Genomic DNA, 25996 nt, shown 5'->3' on the forward strand with positions numbered 1-25996 from the left:
TATAAAATGACGCAGGCGTTCATACTTTTATATCAATTTGGGTGAAGATGCCGCAGATTACTGTGCTGGTGTACTTATTTCGTAAATGATAAGGCGTTTTTTTAAGCTTCCTGTATAGGGTTCACAAATACAATTCCCACCATTAGAGCAATATATAGAATGAAAGGTTGGTGATGCAAGTACGACAATCAAATACGTGACGCTGACTCACATCTACTATATGCACACAAGTGAGGAATGCGACCTATCAGCTTTTGTTTCACTGATAACGTCCTTCATGCAGCGGCGGTCACTGGGACACAAGGGCTGATTTCGCTAGCCGCATGACAGTCATTAGGTAACGCATATTTCAGTCAGGCTTTGCACTCTCTATCCTATTTGCCTTGAAAGTGAGAGCCTATGCTATACCATACGTTATTTACAGTTACCCTTTCGCACACAAAGGTGCCAATGTTTATGTAATGCGCAGGCTATGCATGAAGAAGCTGACGGCTTCCGCTTTCAGTTTCAGTTTGCTGCCCAGTGGTTATGCATTTGAACGATGCTCCGAAAGCACGTATTTCTACTCCTTTTTCTTTCGGCGTTCAGCAATGGCCAGCTAGAAAGACCTCACGAAACGTTCACCTCTGAGGTAAGGAATGCTTTCGACCACCTCTTTGTGGCTCTGTTTCTATGTTATCTTTTCTTTAACTGCCGTCCTGTTTTTGCTTTCAGTACAGCCAGTTCAACCTTCACAATTTCTCGGGTGGGTTCCTTTTCGGCGATGGCTTTGCTTTCAAGTGTATGAGTCAAGGAGGTGACCATTATTGCAGGCGAACTTTTCATACCTCTGCGAAATAGCATATTGTGCTTATTTAGCCACGGCCTTCTGTTTGAACTGCTCCTTTCCGTATGACAGTTAGACTTCAGCACGTGTCTGAATAATAACGACCATATCTTCTGTTGCACTGAGAACTGGTCAACCTTAGTCACCTTTGCTTTTATTTTACCTAAAATTTGATAAATAATCATTTTAATAACCGATACGTTTTTATCTAGCCTCTCAACTTACTAGAGCTTTTGCGTACATTTTGTTTTTTCTTTTATCTTTATGTACAGTTGTCCACACACCTGTCTAGAGCGCTGGAACTGCGCACAAGGGAGTAAATTGGTGTCATTTACGAGTGGCCTAGGATAAGAATCGATCGTGTTTAGCTCCTCGTGACATTGAAAGTTGCATAGGGGCAGCCGGGCAATGGCAATTGTCATAAATGCACAACATGCAGAGAACAACATGCAGAGCGCGCCGCTCGGGCGCTTTAAACATTTCTGTGGACTACTGCAAGTCCCGCATAGGATGCATTGAGTTTAAGGGGACGGAGAACAGACGCTTCATTATTTTTTTTGTATTCAAGAGTAGACCGAATAGGCATTTAAAAAAAAATCCGAATTTTAAGCGAGAAAACTTCGACACTGCCAGCAATTCATTTCTTACCTTTATGATAAGTCTTGAGCACAAAACTCGTGAAAAGAATGTAACAGGTAGCAACGCATTAGCGTATATATTATTTTACAAATATTAATATGGTTCTCGCATTCCTTCGCTTGACTAGGCTGAGCAGCCCAAAAAGAAATCCACATAAGATGTACTCTGTTTTTTAATGACTGTTACTGATATATTTGTAACCTGCGATTATCGTCGTCACGTGAGAGAAGGAGGTGGTAAAATAACTGAAAGTTGATTACAGAAGTTATTAAAAAGCAGAAGAGATTAAACAACCTGAAGCTTGCTCAAAAAGCGTAATATATGGGTAATCTTGAGCCTCTGCGATGACTCAATAGTTATAGTGCTCGGCTGCTGACCCGAAAAAGACGCGAGTGCGATCCTGGCCACGGCGGTCGTATTTCGGAACAGGAGAAATCCTAGAGACTCGTGCATTGTGCGATTGCAGTGCACGTTAAAGAAACCTAAGTGGTAAAAATTATACGGGGCTCTCCACTCCTGCGTCCCTCATAGCCTGAGTCGCTTTGGGATACTGAACTTTATAAAGCAAATTTAATCTAAACTAAAGTATCTTAATTGCTGAGCACGAGGCCAGATTACGTTTCAATCCTTTAGCCAAGTTTATTCATCTTTACGCTATAGCAGTTCGGTAGGACGGCTGCGGCCTTTTAAAAATTGGAGTGAGCTAACTCTGGAGGCCTGCAACACTCCGTACTGGCCAGCAAGACATGATTCTAAAGAACAAGAACTGTGTCGTAAGCATATTTAACACGAAATATTTTAATTTGCTCCAAAAAAAACTGTTCTTTTTCGTGAAGCATCGTCCACCAAATTCTCTTATTGGATGTTGCTTCCATATTTCGAAAAACGTGCACTGTACATGAACACGAGGATCGAGGCAAAAAGAACTATCCAAGCATTTTACCTCCCGGTACTCATTAACAGGAAGGTGCACATGACAAACAACAAGGGTGTGCGCAGCACCCTTGGGAATTTTTACTATGTAATACGTTATAATCGCTGAGAAATGGCGCCTTGAAAGGTTTACCTTTCCGCACAGATGCACAGATGTGCCACTCACCCATTCTAAGCTCTTTAAATAGAAACGTTCTGTGCGTTCTTGTGCATGCATTCAACCGCTCTGACACATCCTCCGCGAGACCTGCACATCCTTCGTATTTATTGGCTACTTATGAGGAAAGGAAATTTAAAATTTCCTACGCCGCTTGCTCCTTCCGTAAAGTTCTTTCTATTCTCAGTGCGTTTTTTTTTTTCGAAATATTTAGTGCGAATAAGAAATGTGCCACCTACATTTTTCTCTTTTGAGCACAGGGGCTCAATGCCTACAGCATTATTCTAAAGACATTTTTTTTTGCTCTTATTTTCACACAAATACTTTTCTGCCTCCTCAGGCGCGCCTACCAGCGATCTCCCGCAGCATTTCTTGAATGAAGATCGCACTCCTGGTCAACCCAAAAAGGCCGCGCCAGTTCACAGTAAGTTTCAAACTATCGCATTAGCAATTCATTTCATCCCATCTTTTTTCGTCATGACTCATGAGGCAAAAAGGACCCTCTTTTTCCTCTTATCTCCGCTGTGCTATGTGCCGCATATACCGCTATATGAGACCTGTGCATTTGGAACAATAGCCTGATAGTACTTGAGAAAATTTAATGTTTTTGTTAAGCGAAATTTTCAATTTATGTTTAGTTTCAGTAAACAAGTGTAGAAGTTTGAGTTTCGAAAGCAGTGAAGCCAGTAGAGAAACCCAGCTCATAATGCAGGTTCCCTTTCTCCACACACCAAAAGAGGGAGAAATCATACAGCAAAATCAGCTGGGGAGTTCATAACAACGTGCTTTAATGAAGCTCAAGAGGTGAAAGAAAGATGCGCCGATCATTTTTGAAAAACAAGTCGCTTCAAAGATTAAGCACGCATTTAGAACAATCCCTCGGCAACAATAGTTTTCTAGAAAAAAAAGATCAAAGAAATTCAAGGGATTATGGCGAAGATTACTCCCGGTAGAGCCTTCTGCAGGTGTTGATAACCATTTAAATTAATGTGCGGGAAAGGTACCTCTAGCACACGCACTTCAAAGCACAGGTTCTGCGCCTGTTTCCACACAAGTCTGATGACTTTAAGCTATCCTGTGGGGCTCCTTTGGTCTTTTACATGGAGTGCACCTTTGCCATGCACTTCAGAAATCTTCAGAAATATTCAGAAATGAACTTCAGAAAGCATAAATTAGTTTAAATCGAACAGACAGAAAAGCTCCGCGTCTATACTCTGAGTATTTACCCTATTAAAATGATTAATAATGGGTCAGAAAAAAAAGGAATAAAAAGCAGGAATACAACTGGAATAAGAATAGAATTGGAATTGGAATGAAAAATGGAATAACTTTGTGAGTGCAAGACAATGGCATCAGAAGAGGCTCCAGAAGCTCATTTGTCAGACTGTGCATTTTGCACAAAGTCTGCACATTCACATACGTGAATGTTTTCAGTTTATTCTTTAGTAATATGTAATGTGTTCGCAATACGCTGATATTACTTTCGACAGCGCTCATAAGCCATCAGTAAAAAGAAAGAGAGCAGGGTAACATCTGGAAGCACATTGGTTCAAATGGCCATTCTTTACAAAAAATCATGACTGAAGATAAGCAAAAAAAAATAAGATAGCAAAATCAAGGGCAGGAAAGAGGCATCTGCAAAACAGTGGGCGCTTGAACAGGGCAACCGACCGCTTCGGTGCACACCTTTGAAACCCGTGTTAGGAGTCAGCATCCTCACAACTGCTCTTAAAATCCTCTTCGAGCGCAGCTTACTTGCGAAGCCATATCGTTGTTAATGTAGTTTAAAGCTGCATGATTGCTTGCTCTGATAGAAAACGAGGATCTTAAACGCTGATGTGCCGTTTTAGCAGTCAATAGGCTGCGTTAAGTAGTTGGCACTACGGGCGTGGCTTATCTAGAAGTGGTACTTTTTCTTCATGCACCTTTTATATTCGTGCATTTTTTAAAAACATATAATTGCGACAAAATCAACCACACTTAAATTTAGACAAACTTAAAATTGTCAGCTCGAAACTAAAAATGTTAAGGCATGTGAAGTCTCTTTATTAGAAAGGCGTTCCTGAAGTCATCAGAGTATGAGAAAGTTAAACTGAGTGTAAAGGGCATTTAATTGCAGCCTCATTGTGTTCAGCACTCGAAATTTCTTCTGCGCTTTGAGTGCGTTCGAATGTTCAGGCACTGACCAAAAACCTAATTTAAATTCCAGGTCCGCCAGCCAATGTCAGTGTCACGGCGACATGCGACAGCCACGTGGTCGCCACATGGGAATACCCGGATGACTCTTCGACATCATTCTGGCTCCAACTCTGCATGGAAGGCATCGCCACTTGCCAGAATGCAAGGGCCAGCAGCGACGCCAGGACGTTTTCTTTCGTTGTAGATCCCACAGAAAATACCTACAAGTTTTTAATATGGGCATCACAAAGCACGCCAAATGAAGTCAACAGCACTGCAGTAGCAGTTAACGTCACAACATTTCCTAACAGTACGATCCAGATACTACTTTTAAGCAGCTTTTTACTTCTAACGTGGTGTACGATCTCCCGCGCCTTCCCGTTGAATCGACCGATAATTTGCAAAACGGAAATTTTTGAAAACAAAAACATTTTTCGCGGTAGAGTAAGTATCCTTTCTATGCTCGGAAAGCGTTGGCAATATACCATTAATTCGGGCTTTTTTGGGCCATTTAAACTTTTTTTTTACACCTTTTAGGAGATAGGGTAAATTCAGTGTCACTTAACAGCGTTATTTCGAAGAAATGGGAGCACAACTTCCTGTGATTTTCTTTTTTCCAATCGATAAGACTTCTCAGCATCATTTCAAAAAGGAATGAAACACGGGAAATTTAAATTATTTTCCACTGAATAAAAAGTTAACTTGAATTAGTTAACTTTGTAAAAACTACTTTCCACTAGAAAATCGGGAAGTCCGTTGCGCAAATATATGAAGTCCATTACGTGGAGAATATTCTTCAACACAATTGATTTTTTTTTTGTTAAAAACACACGACGCGAAAAAATAAGTTGGCTATATGTCACACATGAGAAAATAGATGCGCCACATGCAATATCTTAGGAAGTAGCAAGAAGTTATTTCCTATAATGTTTATTATTAAGTTATAAAACCGATTTCTTGTGATCTTAAAGGTGCATATCTAAAAGCACTAACTACCCCTAACTAAAGCGTCTAGCAAGTTTTCAGAATATGCAGCTTCCGTGCCATTAATTCTTTATAGCTTTGTTTATCCTCTGGTCTCGAAAACTACATTTCGATTAAATCAAGTCGGAACTCATTGGCATTCCAGTCACTGCAAAACTACCTATATTCAATGTAATTTAATGAAAATAGCTCAAAAAGCAAGTTCCCAAAATACATGCCACTGCAACAATAGGAAATGCAAGAAATCAACGCCCTTTGCAAATATACCGCCCTAAGATAATTACGCAAACCTGTTGGCTAAAACTGCGCTCGTAAAAAATAAATGCTTATTGGCAATCCTTCAATGCAAATGACGCGGTAACTGTGAATAGAGATAATTAAACATCTCAATGGTGTCTATAATAAGGGAGTAATTACTCATTGACGTCCACCCGAGCGCAGCCATTCGGCTACAAAGGAAAGCTATACAGCTTTCTCAGAAACTTCTTAGTTAAAGAAAAATTCGTCCTGGTTCGGGGTTTGAACCCGGGACCACCGTTACACCGGAGCAGTCGCTCTACCAATTGAGCTAACCGGGACGGCAAGCTTATGGTAAGGCTAGAGCGAATTGATCAATAACTCGAAGTGGGAACAGTGCTGACCAAATGTTTAGTGAAATCCCCCAAGCTGAAGTAGATTTTTTTTTTATTGACGTCCATCCGACTTTCTTATCAGGGAGTAATTACTCCCTTATTAAAACCTACTCCACCTTTGGGGATTCCCCTAAACAATTGGTCAATTGTGTCTATGCACCCACTGTGGGCATTGCTAACTTTTCTTTTTGCATTGCAGTTCCTTTGCTAGACACGGCCACTGTGAGCGGAGCAACTGCAAGCTCGCTGAAGATAGCATGGACGACCGAATGGAAGTACACAGTACGGTTCTCAGTGTGTCCACTCCAAGGGATGAAAAAACAATGCAGAGATTACTTTGCTCCAGGCTTAGCGCTCGTTTACGCTATCGCTGGCCTCAACGCTAGCACTTTATACGAAGTCGGCACAGCGGCTGAAGTTACTCGATACGGCTTGACCTGCACTGGTCCTGTATTTGAACAGGACGTGTCGACTTTTGCTTTTGGTAAGTCTTACGTCAATACAAGCTTTTAGAGAAGTGTTGCGTTAGACACATCGTTACCATTCCAATTACTAAGCGTGATTAATGTCATTAAGTGTCCCAGCTATTCCTGGAGCAAGGTTAACGTATTCTTTAAAGTTTTCATTCGTTCCTATGATATTGATCACTGCTTCCGGTGACGTGATTCATGAAAGATGACGTCACACTGGTAGTGGCAGAAACACGTACTTAATGCCACTAACTGAAATAAACAAATTTCAAGGCAATTCCACACCAACGCCGATGTATGACATAGCAAGGCGACGCCTTTGAAATGCCTGACGAACTTTATCGGACGTAATCCTTGCTTTGGAAATTAAAGTGTGGGGTGAATGGGCTACCATTAGTCAGAGCAAAGTTCACGTGATGGAGTACGAGTAGGCGCGTCTGTGGCAGGGTCCCAGGCAGCACAACAACATTGGCCGAACGTCGCGCAAGTGTTGGCAAAACTTGGCACGAACATCGGTCCTACACTGGCATTTGGGCCGAGCGCTACCACTTCACACATTGGCCTTACTTTCATGCCAGTTTTGGGCCAACGCTCGGCCGATCAAGCGGCCAACGCAGTCCCGATGTTCGTTCTGCAGCATGGACCAGCAAAGGTCTCATACTGGCATCCAACTTTCAAACATTGGTAGCCAACTTTCAAACATTGGTAGCCAGCTTTCGAATAATGGTTTCCAGCTTTCGAATATTGGCATCCAGCTTTCGAATAATGGTTTCCAGCTTTCGAATAATGGCATCCAGCTTTCGAACGCTGGCACATGCAATTAACCCCCTCGGCAATGACCGGCACTGTGGATGGATGTACATACATACCATTCTACCTAGCAAATATTCATAAATGAGGTTGCGAAAGAATTCCAGAAAAAAGACCCGTTTATTGCTTTGAGTTACAAGAATCACGCTTCTAGCGCACACAGGATAGTTTGCGCTACCACCAGCCACCGTGGGGAGTAAAGAAAAGGGGCCCAAGAGCATGGTGGCAGAGGCTGTGGGAAAACAATTTATTTTCAAGTTTGGTGCGTGCCGATCAGGTTGGACAAAGCATCTCGGCAAGCTGCTGCGGCACGGCTAAGGCATCCATAAAGCGCTCAACGGAGCTGTCCTCCAGTGAACTGATCAGTCATATCCAAAGTAATCATTGCACTCCACTTGCAAGGGGACTGCTGGACTGCATTCAAAGAAATTCCTCGTCCAGTTCTTGCACGATGGCCTCACGAAGCGCCAAGCCTGCAAAGAGATGCATGATGTCATGGTAAGTTGAATTATGGCCATCACAGAAGAAAAACAAAAATGATTAAATAACACCGAATTTTGTGAAACACAGTCATCGTGAAGACACTAGCAACATATTTTACAGGATAATTTTTAATTTATTCTTAAGAACCAGCACCACATTAGTTGCACAAAGTGGAATTTAATTTACTAAACTTCCCTTATACCAAATGGTTTAATTTAGTTTAATGCGTCGTGTCGCACTCCCAGTAAATATATTCAATGCGAGATAAGCAAATTAATGTGATATTGAAAAAAGATTAATGTATTATTTTGTTTTAATATAACTCGTATCTCTAAATTGCGAGGTAATTTTTTATTCCAGTAAACATGCACAGGTTGTAGCGTCTCTTCCACATGGACGTCAAAACAACATTTTTGATTAGTTTTATTTAATGGGGTTAAAAATGCGGCTTGCGATTTTTGACGAAATACGCTGAACGCAAGGAACTCAGTGCACCTTTGTTTTACCTTAGTTGCTTCGCATGCATGCTATAGTTGGATTCGAAACTGCAACTTGAAAACCACACAAAAATACTAGTCTTATAGTCCAGAGTAATGCCCTTTCTCATTGCGAGAGAACTTGGGCAAAGGCTTTAACCAGTAATTGCGGATTTTCTATTGAGTCTGCAAGAGTAGAAGGCAAAAAGAAACACTACGGAAGTATTACACATATCCTTACCAACTAGTCTGCAGTGGAAAATTAATTAAGCGGTTCTGATTTCCGTCGTGCATAAGCGGTAAAGGACATATTCCCGAATGCATCCTATCTCAAGTCATATGAGTTCAAACCCGCTGTTAGCCAAAGTAGTGAATCTTTTGTGAGTTCATCTCACCAAAGACGAAAAATTAAATTCTCACCATTCGGCCACAATTCCACTGCGCACGACGTCAAGCAAGCCATTTCGCAATGAGAGTGGGTACACAGAAGTCGTCCTCGTGCTTTTTGACTCGCTCTCTTCTCCTGCCTAAAAAATAAAGGCGCATGTAGTCGAAGCAACATTTACTACAAAAACCACTTTAACTTCCAGACGTATATCAAGGTAAAAGGGTTTTAGTACTTACAAAAGATCTTGCAGGCGGTACGAACAGCGTCGGAGCTCTCCTAATATATGAGTGTGGCTTTTCGCGTGCACAGACTATGAACGGTATTAGCTCGAGTGTGGATGCATTTTCGTCGCGTTGGTTGTGCACGTGGTTGAGCTCCGCCGTGCAGTCAAGAATGTCTTATTGTGATGAGTCGCGCGGTTCCAAGACGAGCAGTGGAGACGATGGTGTGTGTGTGTGTGTGCGGGGGGGGGGGGGTTGGCTGGAGGGGAGAGAGTAATTTTCCTTTACACAGGTTTTGTGGTTCCGAGAAAAGTCCTCGAGCTGAAAGGTGGAGACAGGGAGGTGGAGGAACAGCGAAGCGCGTAGCTGCGTGCGAGGGAAAACAGGTTTGAGAAAGTGACAACCAAAAAGAAAAAATAGCGCTTCGCGGGGTGGGGGGTTAGCCCGCTCCCTGGAAAAGGGCACGGCCGGGAGAACAGGTGGGGAGATATTGGACTTGAAGACTTGAAAGAGAGAGGGAAAGAGGCCAAAACACGTGAAAATGGTTTGGAATTTTTGGAGAATGAGTCACATGGCCACAGGCAGTACAGAAAGCAATATCTACAAGAGAGAAGTGGATGGGAAACACGGAAGCGTCAAAGTATTGCTACAAAGCTGCAGCAAAAGCCTGAAAATTTTGAAGTGAAAAACTTGGAGCTTCAAGATGCATTTCGCCAAAACGACTTGAGACACTCGCGTATTTTGTGGGGCCGTATGATGTGGCTTCTGTCAGTTCAAGATAGCTTAAAATGTTACCACATAACAAAAATATAAAGCAAAAAATATATCCAAGCAGAATGCGCGCGCTTTCATAGTTTCATGTACCGTACATGCGCCAAACAAGCTAGGTTAACATGCGTCTAACGCCAGTTGTCAGTCCATTAATTCAGTGGTCGTCGAAGAATCCTCAAATTGTTTGTTGGGGTGGAAGTTTCGCGCAAAAAAAGCAAAAACAAACAAAGGCATGTTCAATTGTGGTTCGCAACTACTTTCGATGGTTTTCATCAATAAAGGTGATGTTCGAAAGAAAAAAAGAACCTGCGAGTAAATATGCAAAGACGTGAGCAAGAGCTATATAGCCCCCAATGCAAATTACGCAACAGAAGAATAAAATGGTCAAAAACAAAAATTTCCAACACTACGATTTGCAGAAAAGGAAGGAAATAGCAAATCAGAAAACACGGGAAAGGCGCGATCACAGGGCAAGACGTAGGGAAGCGTAGGAATCGCTTAGCACGTGTCCGCGTGCGTTTATGAAGCATCCGCCTAATATTTCACGAGCGCAACGCATAATTCGAAATTACGAGGCGACTGCTTCGTTTCTGGACGTTGCCAAAACTGAGCACAATTTCGGTTTAGCGAATGCATTTGCGGTAATCTATTACGTTTGTATCGCGATCTCCCTGAAGCAGACACCAGCTGCGTACTGCGGCAGTGAATTCCTAGAGCGAATAAAAAAAAGTGATTTTTTTATTCCAAAAATTTAATCAAATGAAACTTATTTGATTTTTGTTGAAGGCACCTGTTGACAATTTTTGTTGAAGGCGTGTCGGGTGTAATCAGAACGTTAATTCTGATCAACAGGACTTCGATCGCAATTCTCCTAAACGTATTATTGCTGCTCACTGCGCAACCAGAGTGCAGCTTTTCCAACGGAATCATGGGTAGCTTTGCTCACAAACTGCAAAAGTGTTCGGTTAAAATATAATAATAAATAAAACCAAATCTTTGAACTTTTGAACTCGCATGTTTTAGCGCGTTCGAAAATTATGAACTGCCGATATGGTACTCGACAATAAAAATAATTTTGAACCCATTTTAATGGATGACACAATGTTTACCAACGTTTGCCAGTATACTTTGAACACTGGATAAGCGGTGGCAATCCTAGGCCAATATAGCCAGCTCCCGGAAATGGCATAGCCAATTCTGGCAAAGAGTGGAACAACACTGGCTAACATGGCCCATGATAGCCAGGATTCGATGATGGCACAGCCAGCAATGGCAAACAGTGGGGCAATCCTGGCTAACCTGGCCCATGATAGCCAGGATCTAATTATGGCTCAGCCAATACTGGTAAAGCGATGGACAACCAGGGCCATTGTTGGATGTGCTAAGGAGTGGCACAACCAATATCCGATGCTCACTGGCAACTCTGGGCCTAGTTAGGGCCACGCTTTGCCAGTGGATTTCCAATATTGGCCCGCTGCCGTGTGCTACCTGGGGTGACCGCGCCTGTGAATGGTCGCTTGCTTCCTCAGCTCTTGATTGTTTCGTCATGGGTAGCGTCACGACCAAATTAAACGGAAGCGAAATGAAAGGATACAAAATACAGCGCCTTTGTGCTGTGCCCATTTCGCTAGCATTTCGTTGGCGGGGCCCTGCACGCAATCGAAATCATTGTTTTTGAGAATGCATCAACATCGGCTTTATTTCTTGTTTTGTTTTCATGCTGTAGTTTAATTACGATGTTGAGCTGTCTTCCTCAAGTGGCAGTGCCGAGATAGGATGAAGATGCCAGTTTAGCACTGCGTACTTAACAACTGTGTGTAGTCATCCGATCCGCAGACACAGTGAAGAGAAGTTCTGCGCCCACCAAAACAGCGCCATGTGTGGCCAGCAAAGTAAATGATTGGGCATTTTCCCGCTCACTACCGTTCTTCAGCCGCACATTGGGGGAACGGCAGAGTAGAAGCTAGTCACAATGGCCATGGTGTCTTCGAAACTGTGTGATTTGTTGTTCCTTCACAGATATTGGCCCAGTAGGAAACCTGCAACACGCCGTCATCAACGTAACAGTTATCTCCATCAGTTGGCAGGAGCCTACGGGGTCCAGTGGCATTACGGGTTACGCAATCGCTTGCGATGACAAAGTGGGCAGTCAGTCGGCATCAGCCGAGTTGCCTCCATCTCCGCAAGTGAACGCCACTTTGGACCTGAAGTTGCAGCTTGCGAATTTCACCTGCACCGTAAATGCCTTCGCTGAAACTTCAAGTGGACGACAAGATGGGAACGCAACTGCATTTGATGTCATGACAGACGGCATAGGTAGGTCCCTCTCCTCGTCTAATTTCAACAGTTTCAATCGATGCACACATGATATCTATTTGTTTTAGTGCAGGTCGTAAGTTCAGACAAATCTTCATATATCTCTTGTTTTGGAGACTAGAAACTAGATCAACACTGCACTTCAGCTTAGATGTATTGCATTTTGGGGGATATAATTGTGCGGAACCGTTTTTTACTAAGATTGCTTCGCTTAATTCTGATTATGATTAATAGTATAGTACTTGATCGCATACCCTCGGCAGCATCTACTAATAAAAAACTGTGGGCCGAAAAATAACATACATTTCCCTCGTATTCGCTTCGCTGTTAGGTGAATGTCGGCAGCAAGAAGATGAAAACTTGTACAAAGCAGAACATCCGAAACGTCTTCTCCGTCGCACTGCTTTAACCACATGCCGTGAGCTTCAACGCAGAAACACTCGAAATGGCTTAGCATTGCGCAACAGAAAGCATTTAAGTCCAGCGACGCGCATTTATGCATAATATTCGGCTACAACTGTGGGTTTTATGTCACTCAAATTCGTTAATGCTAGGTATAGCTGGATGTGTATTTCATCGCAGATTTCTAAATCTAAGCACTCCTTTACTGCTCGCGCAGAGGCACCGAGAGACGTCATCTTGCTGGATGCCACTGAGACCACCCTCACCTACTCTTGGCGCGCTGATCCAAAAGCTGAGAAGTACCGGATCAGTGTCAAAGCACAATCGTCCAATCAAACTTTAGTAGATTTCCATGAGAGCCAGTTGCGACAACCGAGTGCGGGATTTGTCAAGCATAGTGTGTTCGGCCTCATTCCGGGAACATTCTACGAGGTTTCAATTCAAAACTGCGCGGACTATTGCGGTTTGCCGACAGTAGTCACCGATACCACAGAGGTTGCTGGTGAGTCCCTCTCTAAATTCTCAATAGTTTTGGGAATCCTTCAGGAACTTCAAGAACCCTTCTTCAGTTTCTGAGAATAGATTCATACGCAAATATTCATTGAGATAAGCCGCAACGTTCAATTCTCTCTCTTATCGCTCTCTGCCCTCGCAGTTTCATGTTTTTCAGCAATGCGCAGGAAGGTGGAGAAGCCTTATTATTCCATCTATGTGAAGCATAGAGCTACGCCCTGGTAATGTTACGCCTTCAATTCATTTGTCGCTCAATGTCATTTCCTATTACCTCCGCTCTCCGTCTTTAAAAAATGGGACATTGCACAATTGAATGGAGCAATGACCCGCGGTAAAGTGTGAAAGGGCCACCTTAAATAATCAACTTCAGCCCCCCTGAGTAGTTACACGGACCTCGCCTACTAATGTGTAAACCGCGCATTATCCATTTCACACTGTACTCAGGGCAGTAAATTATTACTTGAAGTCTGACAACTTGAGGCAACTTCGAACTGGTCATCAGTGCCTTCTTCCGGCAGTTTTCTCGATAGCTTGTGCAGGAATATTTTAAGTGAGAACTTACTGAAAATGTTATTTACTATCGGTCTCAAATGACTTGCAGCGCGCTTGAAATTAGCCGACTGAGATCTCCACTTTATAGAAAATCAACGGGCCTTCGCACAGAGCAGCCATCTTACACAAATATTCAATTTACACTGTTCTTTTCGTAGGCGGCTAATCGCATAAATTTACTGACCAGTAGTCCAACACACTGGTTCTAGAACTGAGCTCTTACCACATCTTGCGCGCTGCAGCTCATATTCAACGTGATAGTACATTGTGCAGTAATAAAATAAAGCAAGTTGTTACCAGATAATAAATGTAAGTTGACTTCCACTCATTAATGATTTGATGTCATTAATACTGAAACGGTATTAATGATATATGTGTGCCTTGTGTCCTTCCAGCGCCATCACAAGTATTGCATCTCACATCCAGCTTGGAAGGATATCTGAATGTTACTTTGATGTGGATGAGGCCTCTGGAACCCAATGGACCTATCGACGGATACCTGATCAACATTTTTAACAAGGACAACAACAGAACGGAAGACCATTACATTCCAGGAGAATTGCTAAACTTCAGCTTCAGCCTGGCGGAACAGTTTTCTTATTTCAAAGCCTCAGTGTCCCCTTATAACGTTGATCGCTACCGGAACGTAACACTGTTCGGCCTGCAACAAAGCACCGAATTTGCAACACTTGGAGAGGGTAAGAGCACTAAGCTTCTTTTTCAAAGTGTCTCTGTATCAAATTAGTTAGGACAGAGCTGTGTTATGCGAACACGCCGCTCAAGTAAATATGCCGTTAGGCGGGGTTAAAATCTCAGAACAATTAGCCCTGTGCTCCACTTCTGCGCATCTTTTTCTTGGCGAAACAACCCGTGATATTAATACACAAATGTCGCTTCTTTCAGCGTATTTAAAATTGATTGCATTTTATATGCCACAAAAATACTACTTTAGCTAGATATGACAAAGATACGAAAAATTAAATTTTTATGCTATCACAAATAAGAGTGTGCCCTTTGAATGCTTTAAACGCAAACGTGCGACCTGGCTACATGGCAGCAAGCAAAGCTTTTGTCGAAATGTGCGCCCTGAATTCGCGAAGAATGATGCGGAAATTTCAAGAAAATTCATTTTTAAACCAATTGCTAAAAATCACTTAATGTTTCTGACAAAGGCTGTAAACGTCACAACAGTAGTGTCGTGTAAGACTTTGCCAAAAGTCTATGCGGTGTAAGCGCAGAATAAAGAACCCAGACGGTCAGAATTAATCCGCGCCTAATAGCCCATGTGGAGCTTCGAGACATTAAAACCTGTATCATTTCAGAGATTTAGAAATATTGAAATCATTTTTTACGCTAGTCTATATGGCTTTATCGCAAGTTCTTTACCATTTTAGCCTTTTTTATTCTTTTCATTAGCTAATTTACGCCTTAGCATGATACGCCTTGCTGAGGAATCATACTCTTGATTAGAAGTGTATATCTTCCTTTTATGTGGTGCTTCGTGATCACCTGTCATATAACTTATTAGTATTTTCTACTTCTGTCCGTAATGTTTCCCCTTTTCCATTGCGAGTTTCTGAAGGAAGCTATCATGGAGCCTGAAAGTAGTGTCGAAATGCAGTCAAGGAAGGAGAAGCTTGAGAGGCGGGAGTTGTAATATACGCAAGTGGTCATGCTCATGTAGTTAAAGACAGTGCCTCAAACAGACAGAGGACAAAGTGGAGTAGGCCTATATAAATACACTCTAATAGAAAGGAGTAAAAAGGAAGCTTTTGCTATTTTTACTCCCATAAAAGAGTATTTGTGTTTATATTGTAGATTACTGCAGCCTTGGCAGAAAGACGCGGCTTTCACGGAAAGCGGACCGTTTGTCTGCCAGAATTTCTTTTTAAAAATGACATACAGGTGTCGCGACCATCGCCTGTTTCTGCCAGCAAAGTGCAGCGTATCAGGAAAAGTATTTTTGTTCGGGTATATCTCAGCTTAGGCTACACCACTTTTCACTTTGAAACGGCGATCGCGGAGTTAGTTTTGGTGTTGACGCGACAAGTTTGTATCAAGTGATGAAAAATTTTTAAGGCCGCCGCGGTGGCTCAGCGGTTAGTGTGCTCGGCTGCTGACCCAAAAGACGCGGGTTCGATCCCGGCCGCGGCGGCTAGAATTTCTTTGGGGGAGAAATTCTAGAGGCCCGTGTACTGTGCGATGTCAGTGCACGTTAAAGAACCCCAGGTGGTCGAAATTTCCGAAGCCCTCCACTACGGCGTCTCTCATAGCCTTAGTCGCTTTGGGACGTTAAACCCCATAAACCAAACCAACCAAACCAAAAATTTTAAGTGCAATTTTCTCGACAATTTACCAATATCCTGCGTACGGCAATACCATCATATCCAGAAAAAACCACAGAATGTACGTTTTCTGAGAACGAAGATTCTATTCAGTTTTCCTTACTCTCCCTTTAACAGAATGATTGTGCCTTTATTAGAAATATACAGAGGGCTCCTGACACCGACAATTCTACTTTTCGCATTGAGGACTATGTGTCATAGTTATCAAACATTGAACTGCAGTTTACAGGAAACAGTAATCCTTCGCAAAAATGTTTGGACGCTACGCTCACGTCGTTTAGATGGAATTATAAACATATACTCCCGACTTGTTTGGTTGCAGGACCATTCCCTCCATCACCCGAAGTTGTAAGCACCAGAGAGCGCCGGGCCTTGATCTTCTGGAAAGTTGGTTGGTTGGTTTATGGGGTTTAACGTCCCAAAGCGACTGAGGCTATGAGAGACGCCGTAGTGGAGGGCTCCGGAAATTTCGACCACCTGGGGTTCTTTAACGTGCACTGACATCGCACAGCACACGGGCCTCTAGAATTTCTCCTCCAAAGAAATTCTAGCCGCCGCGGCCGGGATCGAACCCGCGTCTTTTGGGTCAGCAGCCGAGCACCATAACTGCTGAGCCACCGCGGCGGCCTTCTGGAAAGTGCCTCATGACCCCAGATATGATATCACTCGATTCCTTGTAAGTCTCAATGGCACCACCCTCTTCTTTACACGGGATAACCATTGTTGGCTGGAAGAGCTGGTGCCCTTTGAACGCTACGCTGTCAACGTCTCATCGTGCACCAACAAAGACTGCGGCGAAGCGCGCTCGGTAAACTTCAGAACTAATTCAGGATGTAAGTATGTTTTGAATATTCCGTGTCAGAATATAAATTCATATAAACGGTGGCCTGCAAAATCCTTCACTTTGCACCACAATACATGTACTGCAATCTGTACAACAAAGTTTAAGCATGCTTCCAGTTTTTTTGTGTGTGTTTTTGTGTTTCACTCCTAAAAAGGCGTTTTCTTTTCCAACTATAATCTGCAACCGCCGCGGCGGCTCAGCGGCTATGGCACTCGGCTGCTGACTCGAAAGACGCGGGTTCTACCCCGGCAGCGGCGGTCGAATTTCGGTGCAGGCGAAATTCTAGAGACCCGTGTACTGTGCGATGTCAGTGCACAATAAAGAACCCCAGGTGGTCGAAATTTCCGGAGCCCTTCAGTAAGGTGCCCCGATAGCCTTAGTCCCTCTGGGACGTTATACCCCCATAAACAAACGAGCAAACAGCATATAATGTGTGCTTTGACAAGGTAACACTCAAAAATGACCTGGAAATGACGAGCCTGACGATGCAGCAATCATCGAGGATTTAGTTAATTTTCGATGCTCCCACTAAATGCGCAGGTCTCTCTTGTGGCGAATCGGATTATTTTTTGTTTGTAATGCAGAGAAAACCGACGCCACAGTGAAATGGTGAGCAAAAGCATTACTGCCAATGAATCACTCTTCCCACACAGTTACGAATGCGCCTTTTAAAATGCTCTCCGCGCTCCCACCAAAGAATTTCAGCAGCCATAGGAAATTATTGGGGTGTATCAAACATTCAAAATTCCCGCGAGACTTCGTTATGTTCAAAGCCAAGCTGGGCGTAGTAGCAGCCAAACAAACTACAGGAGCTTGTTCGGACTTCCTAGTGTTGTCTGCTATAGAGAATGGTAGCTCTAATACTCTTTTACCTGGAAGACATATAATTTGTGATTTCTTACTTGGTTATTGATAAGCTTAGGCACTGAGTTTTTTTCGTTTTAGATGGCAGTATAATTTAGAAAACATAAATACAGGAGCACAAAAGCGGCAATGGTATCATTCTGCAAAGAGCGTTCACCTTCAAAATGTTCTTCGTTGTGTGTTACAGTCTTCACCACATGCTGTGGACTCACGGCCTTTTAGAGCGAGCCAGCAGTCATGCTTGAAACACCAAAAGAGTCCTATGTTCGGCTTGATTGAATGGAATTGGCCATGCCTTTTAAGACCTCAGAATACGTAAACATAGGGCGCAACAAGCACAATAGCAAGAACAACGAAAGAAACTGCGCTGTCATTGAGAGACATGTTCTTACAGTGTGATCAAGATCTGGCTTGAGTTGAGTAAATGCAGCAGTTCCATCTGTGATTTTTTTAATTATGGGTCTTTATGGACTGTCATAGGCCACGTACATAGCTTGTGTAATGTAATTCATCTATTCTTTAGTTTTGAAAACTGTGTTATTTTCGTAAGATATTCACATACTAGGCCTTTGTTGTCTCGTTAATTACTCCAGGTGCGTAATGTTTTGTGGGAAGTTTTTTACCTCCGGAAACGAAACGAAACAGTTTTATATTTCTGCGATATAGATGTGTTCTTAGAAAAACTGTTTTATTAAACATAGGTCATTCACTCGCTAAATGTCGGATTTCGAGTCTAAAAATTCGGAAAAACGAAAAACGCTATTCAAAATTCTTAAAGAACTTTATTTTGTACAACCGGTGGTCAATTTATGACGCCTGCTTACACGCAGAATGGTTGTAGTACCCATCGACTTGATAAGCGACAACTGTAAATAGTTTTACAAAACAAGCATGGAGATGTACCAGACTTATTGTTCCTGCCTACTTTTATATATTTTCTTTTTTGAAGTTCCTTCCCTTCCAGAAAATTTAACTGTCGAATCACGAAATTCCACCTGGCTTTTGCTGAAGTGGCAGCGTCCCCAAGCACCAAACGGTCCTGTTAGTGGCTATAAAGTTACTTGGAGCGACGGAGAAGAATCTCATGTATCGATAACGACTGAACAGTCCCTCAACTGCACCCACTTGAAGCCAGACACTCTGTACAAAATATCCGTCTATGCTTTCAACGACGATCATCGTGAAAGAAAATCTGGTCCTGCATCAATTCTAGAGGCTTCTACAGAATCAGGCGGTAAGTGTGCAACAATGGTATTACCTAAGTCGAGAGTTGGACGAAAACTCGTCTGGTCGAGGTAAATCATAACGAGAAATTGTCGACACCAACCAAAAACAAAAGCAAGACGTTTCGGCCCATGTACGGAAGCCTTCTTCACAATCACTTCTTGCTTTTTGTTTTTGGTCGGCATCCACAACATCACATTATAATGGTATTACCTGGTAAATAGCTCATGTTCAAGATCAATATTATGAATCGCTGAGGAAACGTAACCGTGCCGCTATGTGTTCTATTTTTGTTGTTGTTGCAGGTCGTCATCCTGAGCGCACGTCGACGTTGACATTAGCCGCTGCCATCACAGTATTATGCCTGTTAATCGCTGTTGCCGCTGCATTTATTGTATTCAGGAGAAGGCAGAGAAAGCAGACCGCTACAATCGAGGAATTGTAAGTTTTCTGTTTACCGGCTTTCTGCACACGGAGATATTCCAGAATCTGTAGTTAGAAACCACAATAGCAACAATACACTTATGCTCAAGGATTAGTTTTTGGATACGATATCTTCCGCTGCGCAGTTGCAGCGTGGATCAATCTGGAGCTGTCAGTTATCGTTAAAGAAAAGTCGGCAGAGACACTTAACGCCGCTTATATGTGAGAAGGCGCAAGCCGGCCCGCTCATTTCGTGTACGCAGTCGCCACACACTGCGCCGTGATGTACCTCGATGCCACGCAGCTGGCAATTCCACCTCTGCATGGCTATACGTAGCTGCCGCCGTGATGCCGCCACACCCCTTCTGACTTGCGCGCTAGCTTCGCGAAGGCAGTCGCGGCCCTACCGCGGCCCGCGCCATCCTCTGTCACCAGTTGCCGCATCACATTGGATTCGGATGCGCCGACCGTCTGCATGAGGTCTTTCTCAGCTTTTCATTCACAGATCCCTGGGAGTTTACCAGGGATCCCAAGCATCATTTAACACCCCACCCCCCTGTCAGTGCCTTGGGTTGACAGGTGCTGCCACCGCTGAGACAATGTGCAATCCAGGCTGTTCTTCCCAAGCAACCTCGCGCAACCAATCAATAATTTAACCGCCACCTGCCAGGCAGCATGAGGAAGCCATCTTTAATGGGTACCATCGAGTGTTAACACACACACAAACACCCATAGGTCAGAATTAAGTCAGCCCTTCACTGCGGCGTTCTCTCATGTATCATACGTGCATTTTTGGGACGATACAACACCCGTCCTGAACAATTGTCAACGGTTGTACTTGCCCCGCTGGAGGGATGTTTTCCCGGCCGTGTGAAAAAAAACATGAATATAACAGCAAATATGCATATTTTCAACCTAAAGGATTAGTGGCACGAATTAGGGTCATAACTTACCATTTATGAACAAAATTTGTGGGAGAAGTAGAAAATAATTCAGCCGCATTACACAACTGGCTTGTCATCTGGCTATATGAGTAAACATAACCCTCCACGGTGGTTCTATGGCTATGCGGCATGGCTGCTGAGGCTAAGGTCACGGGGTCAAATCTAAGTCATCGAAATCGCATTTCGATGAAGCTGAAATGCTTACGACCCCTGTGTACTGTGCGACTTCAATGCACATTAAGAACACTAAGTGGTTGTTTTCACCATGGCCGCTACTACAGCTCGCCTCATAACTCAGGGTACTGCTTCTGCAGGTAATATTTCTTGAATTTCTTGCTTAAATATGAATGAGCCTAGTTACTGAGGAAATGAAACGATCAAATCTATTTTTTTCTTTTTCAGTGACTGTCGGCTACTTGTCTCTGAAGAAATGCAACCTGCTCCTAGAAAGAACATTTTAAACTGCCTTTCTTCAAACGTCTGAGGAGTGGAAAATGCGCACTTGGCCACCCGAGATACCCGACATTCTTATAGCGCGACCTCAATTGTATTTGACGCTGTGTGAAGGTCATTTGAAGATTTCAGTCGAGAGGAGGCTTATGTCTTCTTCCCTATTGTGTCATTTTTGAGTTTTTCCTAAAGTATATGCCCTTCATTTAGCAGCCGCATTTCTCTCACGCCGCTCGCTCTCATTACTGCGTTTGATTTGTTGATCGCTTGACTTAGTCTGTCCACGTACCGGTTTCGCCCATTATGTCATAAACTTTTATCAGTAACGTATTCAGTAAATGGATTCCTCACGTTGCGATCAGTACGGTGCGTTACCCATAGTCATTGTTTGTATTTAAAACTTCGCTTTGAACATACTTCCCAAGCAGGCATTGTACTCCTTGCCTACTGTGTAAAGCATTCGTAATCATGCATCTCCATTCAGAACAAAAAAGTTCAACAATAAAATTCATATGCTACCATATCTGCAAGAATCTTAAATCATCATTTTTCATGGCGCCCAGTACTCGTTATAGGCCTCCTTGCAAAGACAAGGTGCACAATTAAACCACTTCTAATGCCCGCTGATTAGCCCTAGCACGTACAATAAAACCAATTCAGTGAATAAAATACTCAGAGCATAGTTACACTGATCGTCAGCGCGTTATTACAGTGCAGCCTTTGTGGTTGATTTCTTCGTTTTAATTTAAAAGTTTTGTTGCTGTAGCAAGTTAACTATGACAGAGCCGGCCCCAAAATACAAGAAAAATTTCTATCGCCCTGTCGCGATGATATATTTTTTCTGTACTATTGCGAAGCTGCGTGGTGTTGCGACATAACTGGCTCTGTCGTTACGGCAGGAGACAAAAAATTCAGGGGGGCGCTTTGTTGACCTAAAGTGTGGTGAGGCGAAAGCCTTAAGCGCAGTGTTGCTGCTTGTGTCACTAATGTGTGGTTAAGATGTTAAGCTTCGCCTCTAAGAGTGGAACGCGACAGCGTCTTGCAACGCTGCCAGGGAGTCCAGAGAACGCCATCGCCCGTTCGGTTCTACGCCTTGCTCGTCGGTAAATTGGTTTTTGAGGAAAGGAAATGTATCTGTCTCGCATATCTCGGTGAACACCTGAACCTCGCCGTAACGGGAAGGGAGGAAGATGGGAGTTAACGAACACACCGCATTCACTAGACGCGCCATCTTTCATTCCAAACCATCGAGGGCGTGGTGGAATGGTTAGCGTGCTCGTCTCGCACTCCGGAGACCCTGGTTCGGCTCCCCAACTCGGCCAATTTCCTACTCGGTTTTATTTATTTATGTAGCCTGACTAGAAAGGTTAATTAGGCTAATTGCTTGGCTATTATTATTTAATTAGTCATTAATTATCATGCAATCATTATTCCGATACCAGATTAAGTATATCGATTAAGTAATGATTGGCATATGCCCATATAAGGCACGTAACCGAAACGCGGACACATCTGCCGACACGGCTGCTAACGACAGTATGAGGCATTAAATGCTTTAGCCTTAAGATTTCGGTTTTCAGGTCCCAAAATACTACAGTAAAATTTGTTAGGACAATAGGAAATGTTCTGTTGTGTTTTTGATAGCATAATTATATGTTATTATAGTAGCTCAAGTATCCAAGCTGCTATCACAACCGGATCACGCCGGCTGCTGCGCTGCGGTTCTTCGAGGGCGGCGCTTTAACGAGTGTATGCCGGGTGTTTCCAAAAGATGTTCACCAATTCTTAAAAATAGGCTTTTTGATTTGCAAGAGCGTTTTTTTTTCGGCATAGCACAGTCAGCTTCGTAGCGCCTTAGAATACACTTAAGACATGCTATGAAGTAGGCTGGTTACTTGGCATTTAATACCTAACCTTTTACGTGTTACTGTCACGCTTATTATATATTAATTTGCTCGTAACTCACCGTAATATATGTATCACTTTTTTAAATTCCTAAAACGCAGTTACTCCCGGCTCTATGGCCAATAAATTTTGCCTATTTCGATGAGTTAGGTGCACTGGAGGGGATGGGTTTTGTGCAACCTTCTCGAAAGCGTTAGTATATATTGTGGCGCGATGTAGCAAAAATTTGCTTGGCCACAGCGCCGAGGGCAACTGCGTTTTAGGAAATCTGAAATTGATATGGATATTGCATACGGTGGACTATACATCTCCCATTAAACAGACTAACAAAAAATTCAGGGGCACTTTGGCTCTCTAAAGTGCTGCAAGGCGAAAGCGTTTCCTGGCGCACTGTTTGTTTTTATTTACTTTTTATTTTTCATATTCTTTTTTTATTTTTGCTGCTTTTCTTATTTTTATTGTTTTTTATTTTCATTTTCATATTTTATTATTTTGTTTTTATTTTGTTTATTTTCTTATTTTTATTTTTATTTTTCCTGACTTTATTCCTTTTATTTCATTTATGAAACCCATGCATTCACTAGATGAGCCTTTATTCATGCTCGAACCTTGAGCCTTCGTGGCGGAGTGGTAGCGTCTCCTCTTCAAATGCCAAAGGCCCTGGTTCGATGCCCACCCTCGGAAGGGAAGGGAAAGGGAAGGGAAAACTTTATTTACACTAATGGTTTTTCCTGCGGTTTGGGGGCATCTTCAGAGACGTCTTGGTTCTACCCCCAGGAGCCTTATCTGTCGAAGTCGTCCGCCTCTAATCAGTGGTCGGTTGCCCTCAGTCCAGGGCTCCGCTGGCCACTGCCGCCCGTTGAGCTCGCTGCACCAGACCTTGTTGGTCTTCACAGCGGTCGCTGGACAGCAGAGTCTCCCACTGCTCCGCACTCGGGTTTTGTATTTTGGGGACCACGTGTATGTTTTGGCAGGCCCATGTGATGTGGTATAGAATAGGTTTTTCGTCGCACCAGGGACATTTGTCCGTGTATATCGTAGGGTGCATTCTGTTTAGTATATGTAGGTTTGGGAAAGAGCCTGTTTGCAATTGTCTCCAAGTGACAGCTTCCTCTCTGCTGAGAGATTTGTGCGGTGGGGGATATCGCATTCTTCTGCCTCTATAGTTTTGTAGTATGGCCGAATATTCCCTGGGTGCTGGCGCGAGTTCGGCGGTCTCGTCGGATGCTCGGAAAGTAATGTATCCTCGAGCTATCCTGTCGGCCTCTTCGTTCCCTGCCACCCCCGTGTGCCCCGGTACCCACACAATTTTGTGTGGGATCTTGTCGTTTTGTTCTTCCTGGTTTTTAATTCTGTCGCTCGCTGCGAGGAGTATACGGAGCGCGTGACGACCTATCCTGCCATTCATGTAATTTCGGCAGGCTGTTTGAGAGTCCGTGAGTATTGTTAGTGACCGCCCGGTTCTATAGCCCTCCGCCACCGCTAGAGCAACGGCTACTTCCTCGGACTCTGCGGCTGTGCAGCCTCGGAGAGACGCGCTGGTCATTTCGCGTAAAGACGAATCGACCACCGCCGCTACAGCGATTTTGGTATCTCCTCCTCTCCAAGACGCGTCTGTATACACGGTCGTGGCTTGAGGAGCGTATGTTTTCTCAATGAATTCGGCCCTCGCTTCTCTTCTGCCTCGATGGAGGTTGGGATCCATGTTTTTTGGTATTGGAGCTACCTTGAGGGTCTTGCGAAGCTCGTCGGGGATCGTTGCTGTCCTCGACATTTCTCGCATCTGCTCGCGGTATCCGAGCCTCTGCAGGAGCGCTCTTCCTGTCGTTGTTTGCAACAGCCTGAGTTTTTGCGACTCAAGCTGCGCCTCTCGTAGCTCCTCAAAGGTGTTGTGTAATCCCAGGGCCATGAGTTTTTCTGTAGACGTGTTGCGTGGTAGTCGGAGCGCTGTCTTATACGCTTTGCGTAGCAGGACATCCGCTTGTTGTATTTCATTTTTGTTGAGGCACTGGTAGGGTAGGCTGTACGTGATTCGACTAACTACTAGGCTTCTGACTAGTTTTAGTGTGTCTTCTTCACGCATGCCATGTCGCCTGTTGGTGATGCGGGTGATCATGCGTGCGACTTGTAGCGTTGTTGCTTTCAGTGGGGTAAAAGTGTGAGTACTGCGCTGGTTGGATTGAACCCACATGCCCAAAATTCTTATTGTTGTCTTTTCGGGTATGGGCGTCCCTTCTAGGTAGACGTTGAGTTTTAGGTCCTCGTTGGTTGGGACGGTCCGGTTTTGCTTGCCTCTCCAGACTCTCAGCAGTTCCGATTTCTCGGTCGAGCATGCGAGTCCTCTTTCTGCGAGGTATTGCTCTACACAAGAGGCCGCTTGCTGTAGCCTTTCTTCCTTCTCTCCGAGACAGCCCGTGTTTGTCCAGATTGTTATATCGTCAGCATACATTGCATGCCTGATGCCTTCGATGTTCTCTAGTTTTCGAGCTAGGCCTATCATAGCTATGTTGAAGAGTAGGGGTGAGATAACTCGGCGCAGTTTCTTTATGAGCAGTGACGCCGAAAGGTGGACAAATCTGTCGACACGGCTGCCGACGCGTCTGCTAACGACAGTATGAGGCATTAAAGACTTTCGCCTTAATAACAGTTAAAAGTTAACTACTGAAACTACTGAATATTAATAAAAAACCTAATAGCTAAGGAAACTTACAAGCATACAAGGGCGCTACAGCGCTTACAATGGTGTGCCAGAAAGGCGCCCTTCTAACTCACAAAGACTATTTTTTAAAAGTTGCGCAACATCTTTACGTGGAACACCCGTTATATCGAGCAGCGTAATCGCGCTAGGATCTTAGAGCCGCTCCACTATTACTACGCATTACCGACTAACGTAATCAAACTCCTTTCAACCCTTCTTTCAACGTCTCCTTTACAGTACTGTATGGCTACTGCCACGCCTTTGCTTATAATTACTTACACCGCTTGCATGTGTACGTGCTCACACAGCGTCCCAGAGGCGTTTCTTACGACTGAAAGGCGCTTCTATCGACGTCGTACGACTGCATGTGTAACCCATCGACAAAGGACGCACAATGCCCAGATCACGACCTAAGTGCACGAAGTGGTCAACTGGTCGCCGGGAAGAGCTGCGCGTGGTCATGGGATCAACAGTGAACACGCGCCCCATCCGAAACTACAAAGGTAGCGCAAGGCGCGAATAGGGTGTGCTCACGTGATCTGCTACTG

At 43.7% G+C, this 25996-nt stretch overlaps 1 protein-coding gene across 1 annotated transcript; it reads left to right on the plus strand.

Annotated features, from left to right (window-relative positions):
* Nucleotides 1-541: 541 nt before the first annotated feature.
* Nucleotides 542-21345, plus strand: LOC149329974 (phosphatidylinositol phosphatase PTPRQ-like). Its single transcript, XM_089559336.1, has 13 exons — nucleotides 542-631; nucleotides 715-796; nucleotides 2896-2979; nucleotides 4765-5043; nucleotides 6549-6833; nucleotides 11988-12284; nucleotides 12904-13188; nucleotides 14147-14449; nucleotides 16419-16487; nucleotides 16735-16929; nucleotides 18754-19038; nucleotides 19334-19469; nucleotides 20798-21345. The coding sequence occupies exons 1-13, from the start codon at nucleotides 542-544 to the stop codon at nucleotides 20877-20879; spliced, it is 2472 nt and encodes an 823-aa protein (XP_089415462.1). The 3' UTR covers nucleotides 20880-21345.
* Nucleotides 21346-25996: the final 4651 nt, after the last annotated feature.

This window comes from Amblyomma mixtum, chromosome 9 (assembly GCF_055824585.1).
Source record: "Amblyomma mixtum isolate Tamu chromosome 9, ASM5582458v1, whole genome shotgun sequence".
Classification (NCBI taxonomy): Eukaryota; Metazoa; Arthropoda; class Arachnida; order Ixodida; family Ixodidae; genus Amblyomma; species Amblyomma mixtum.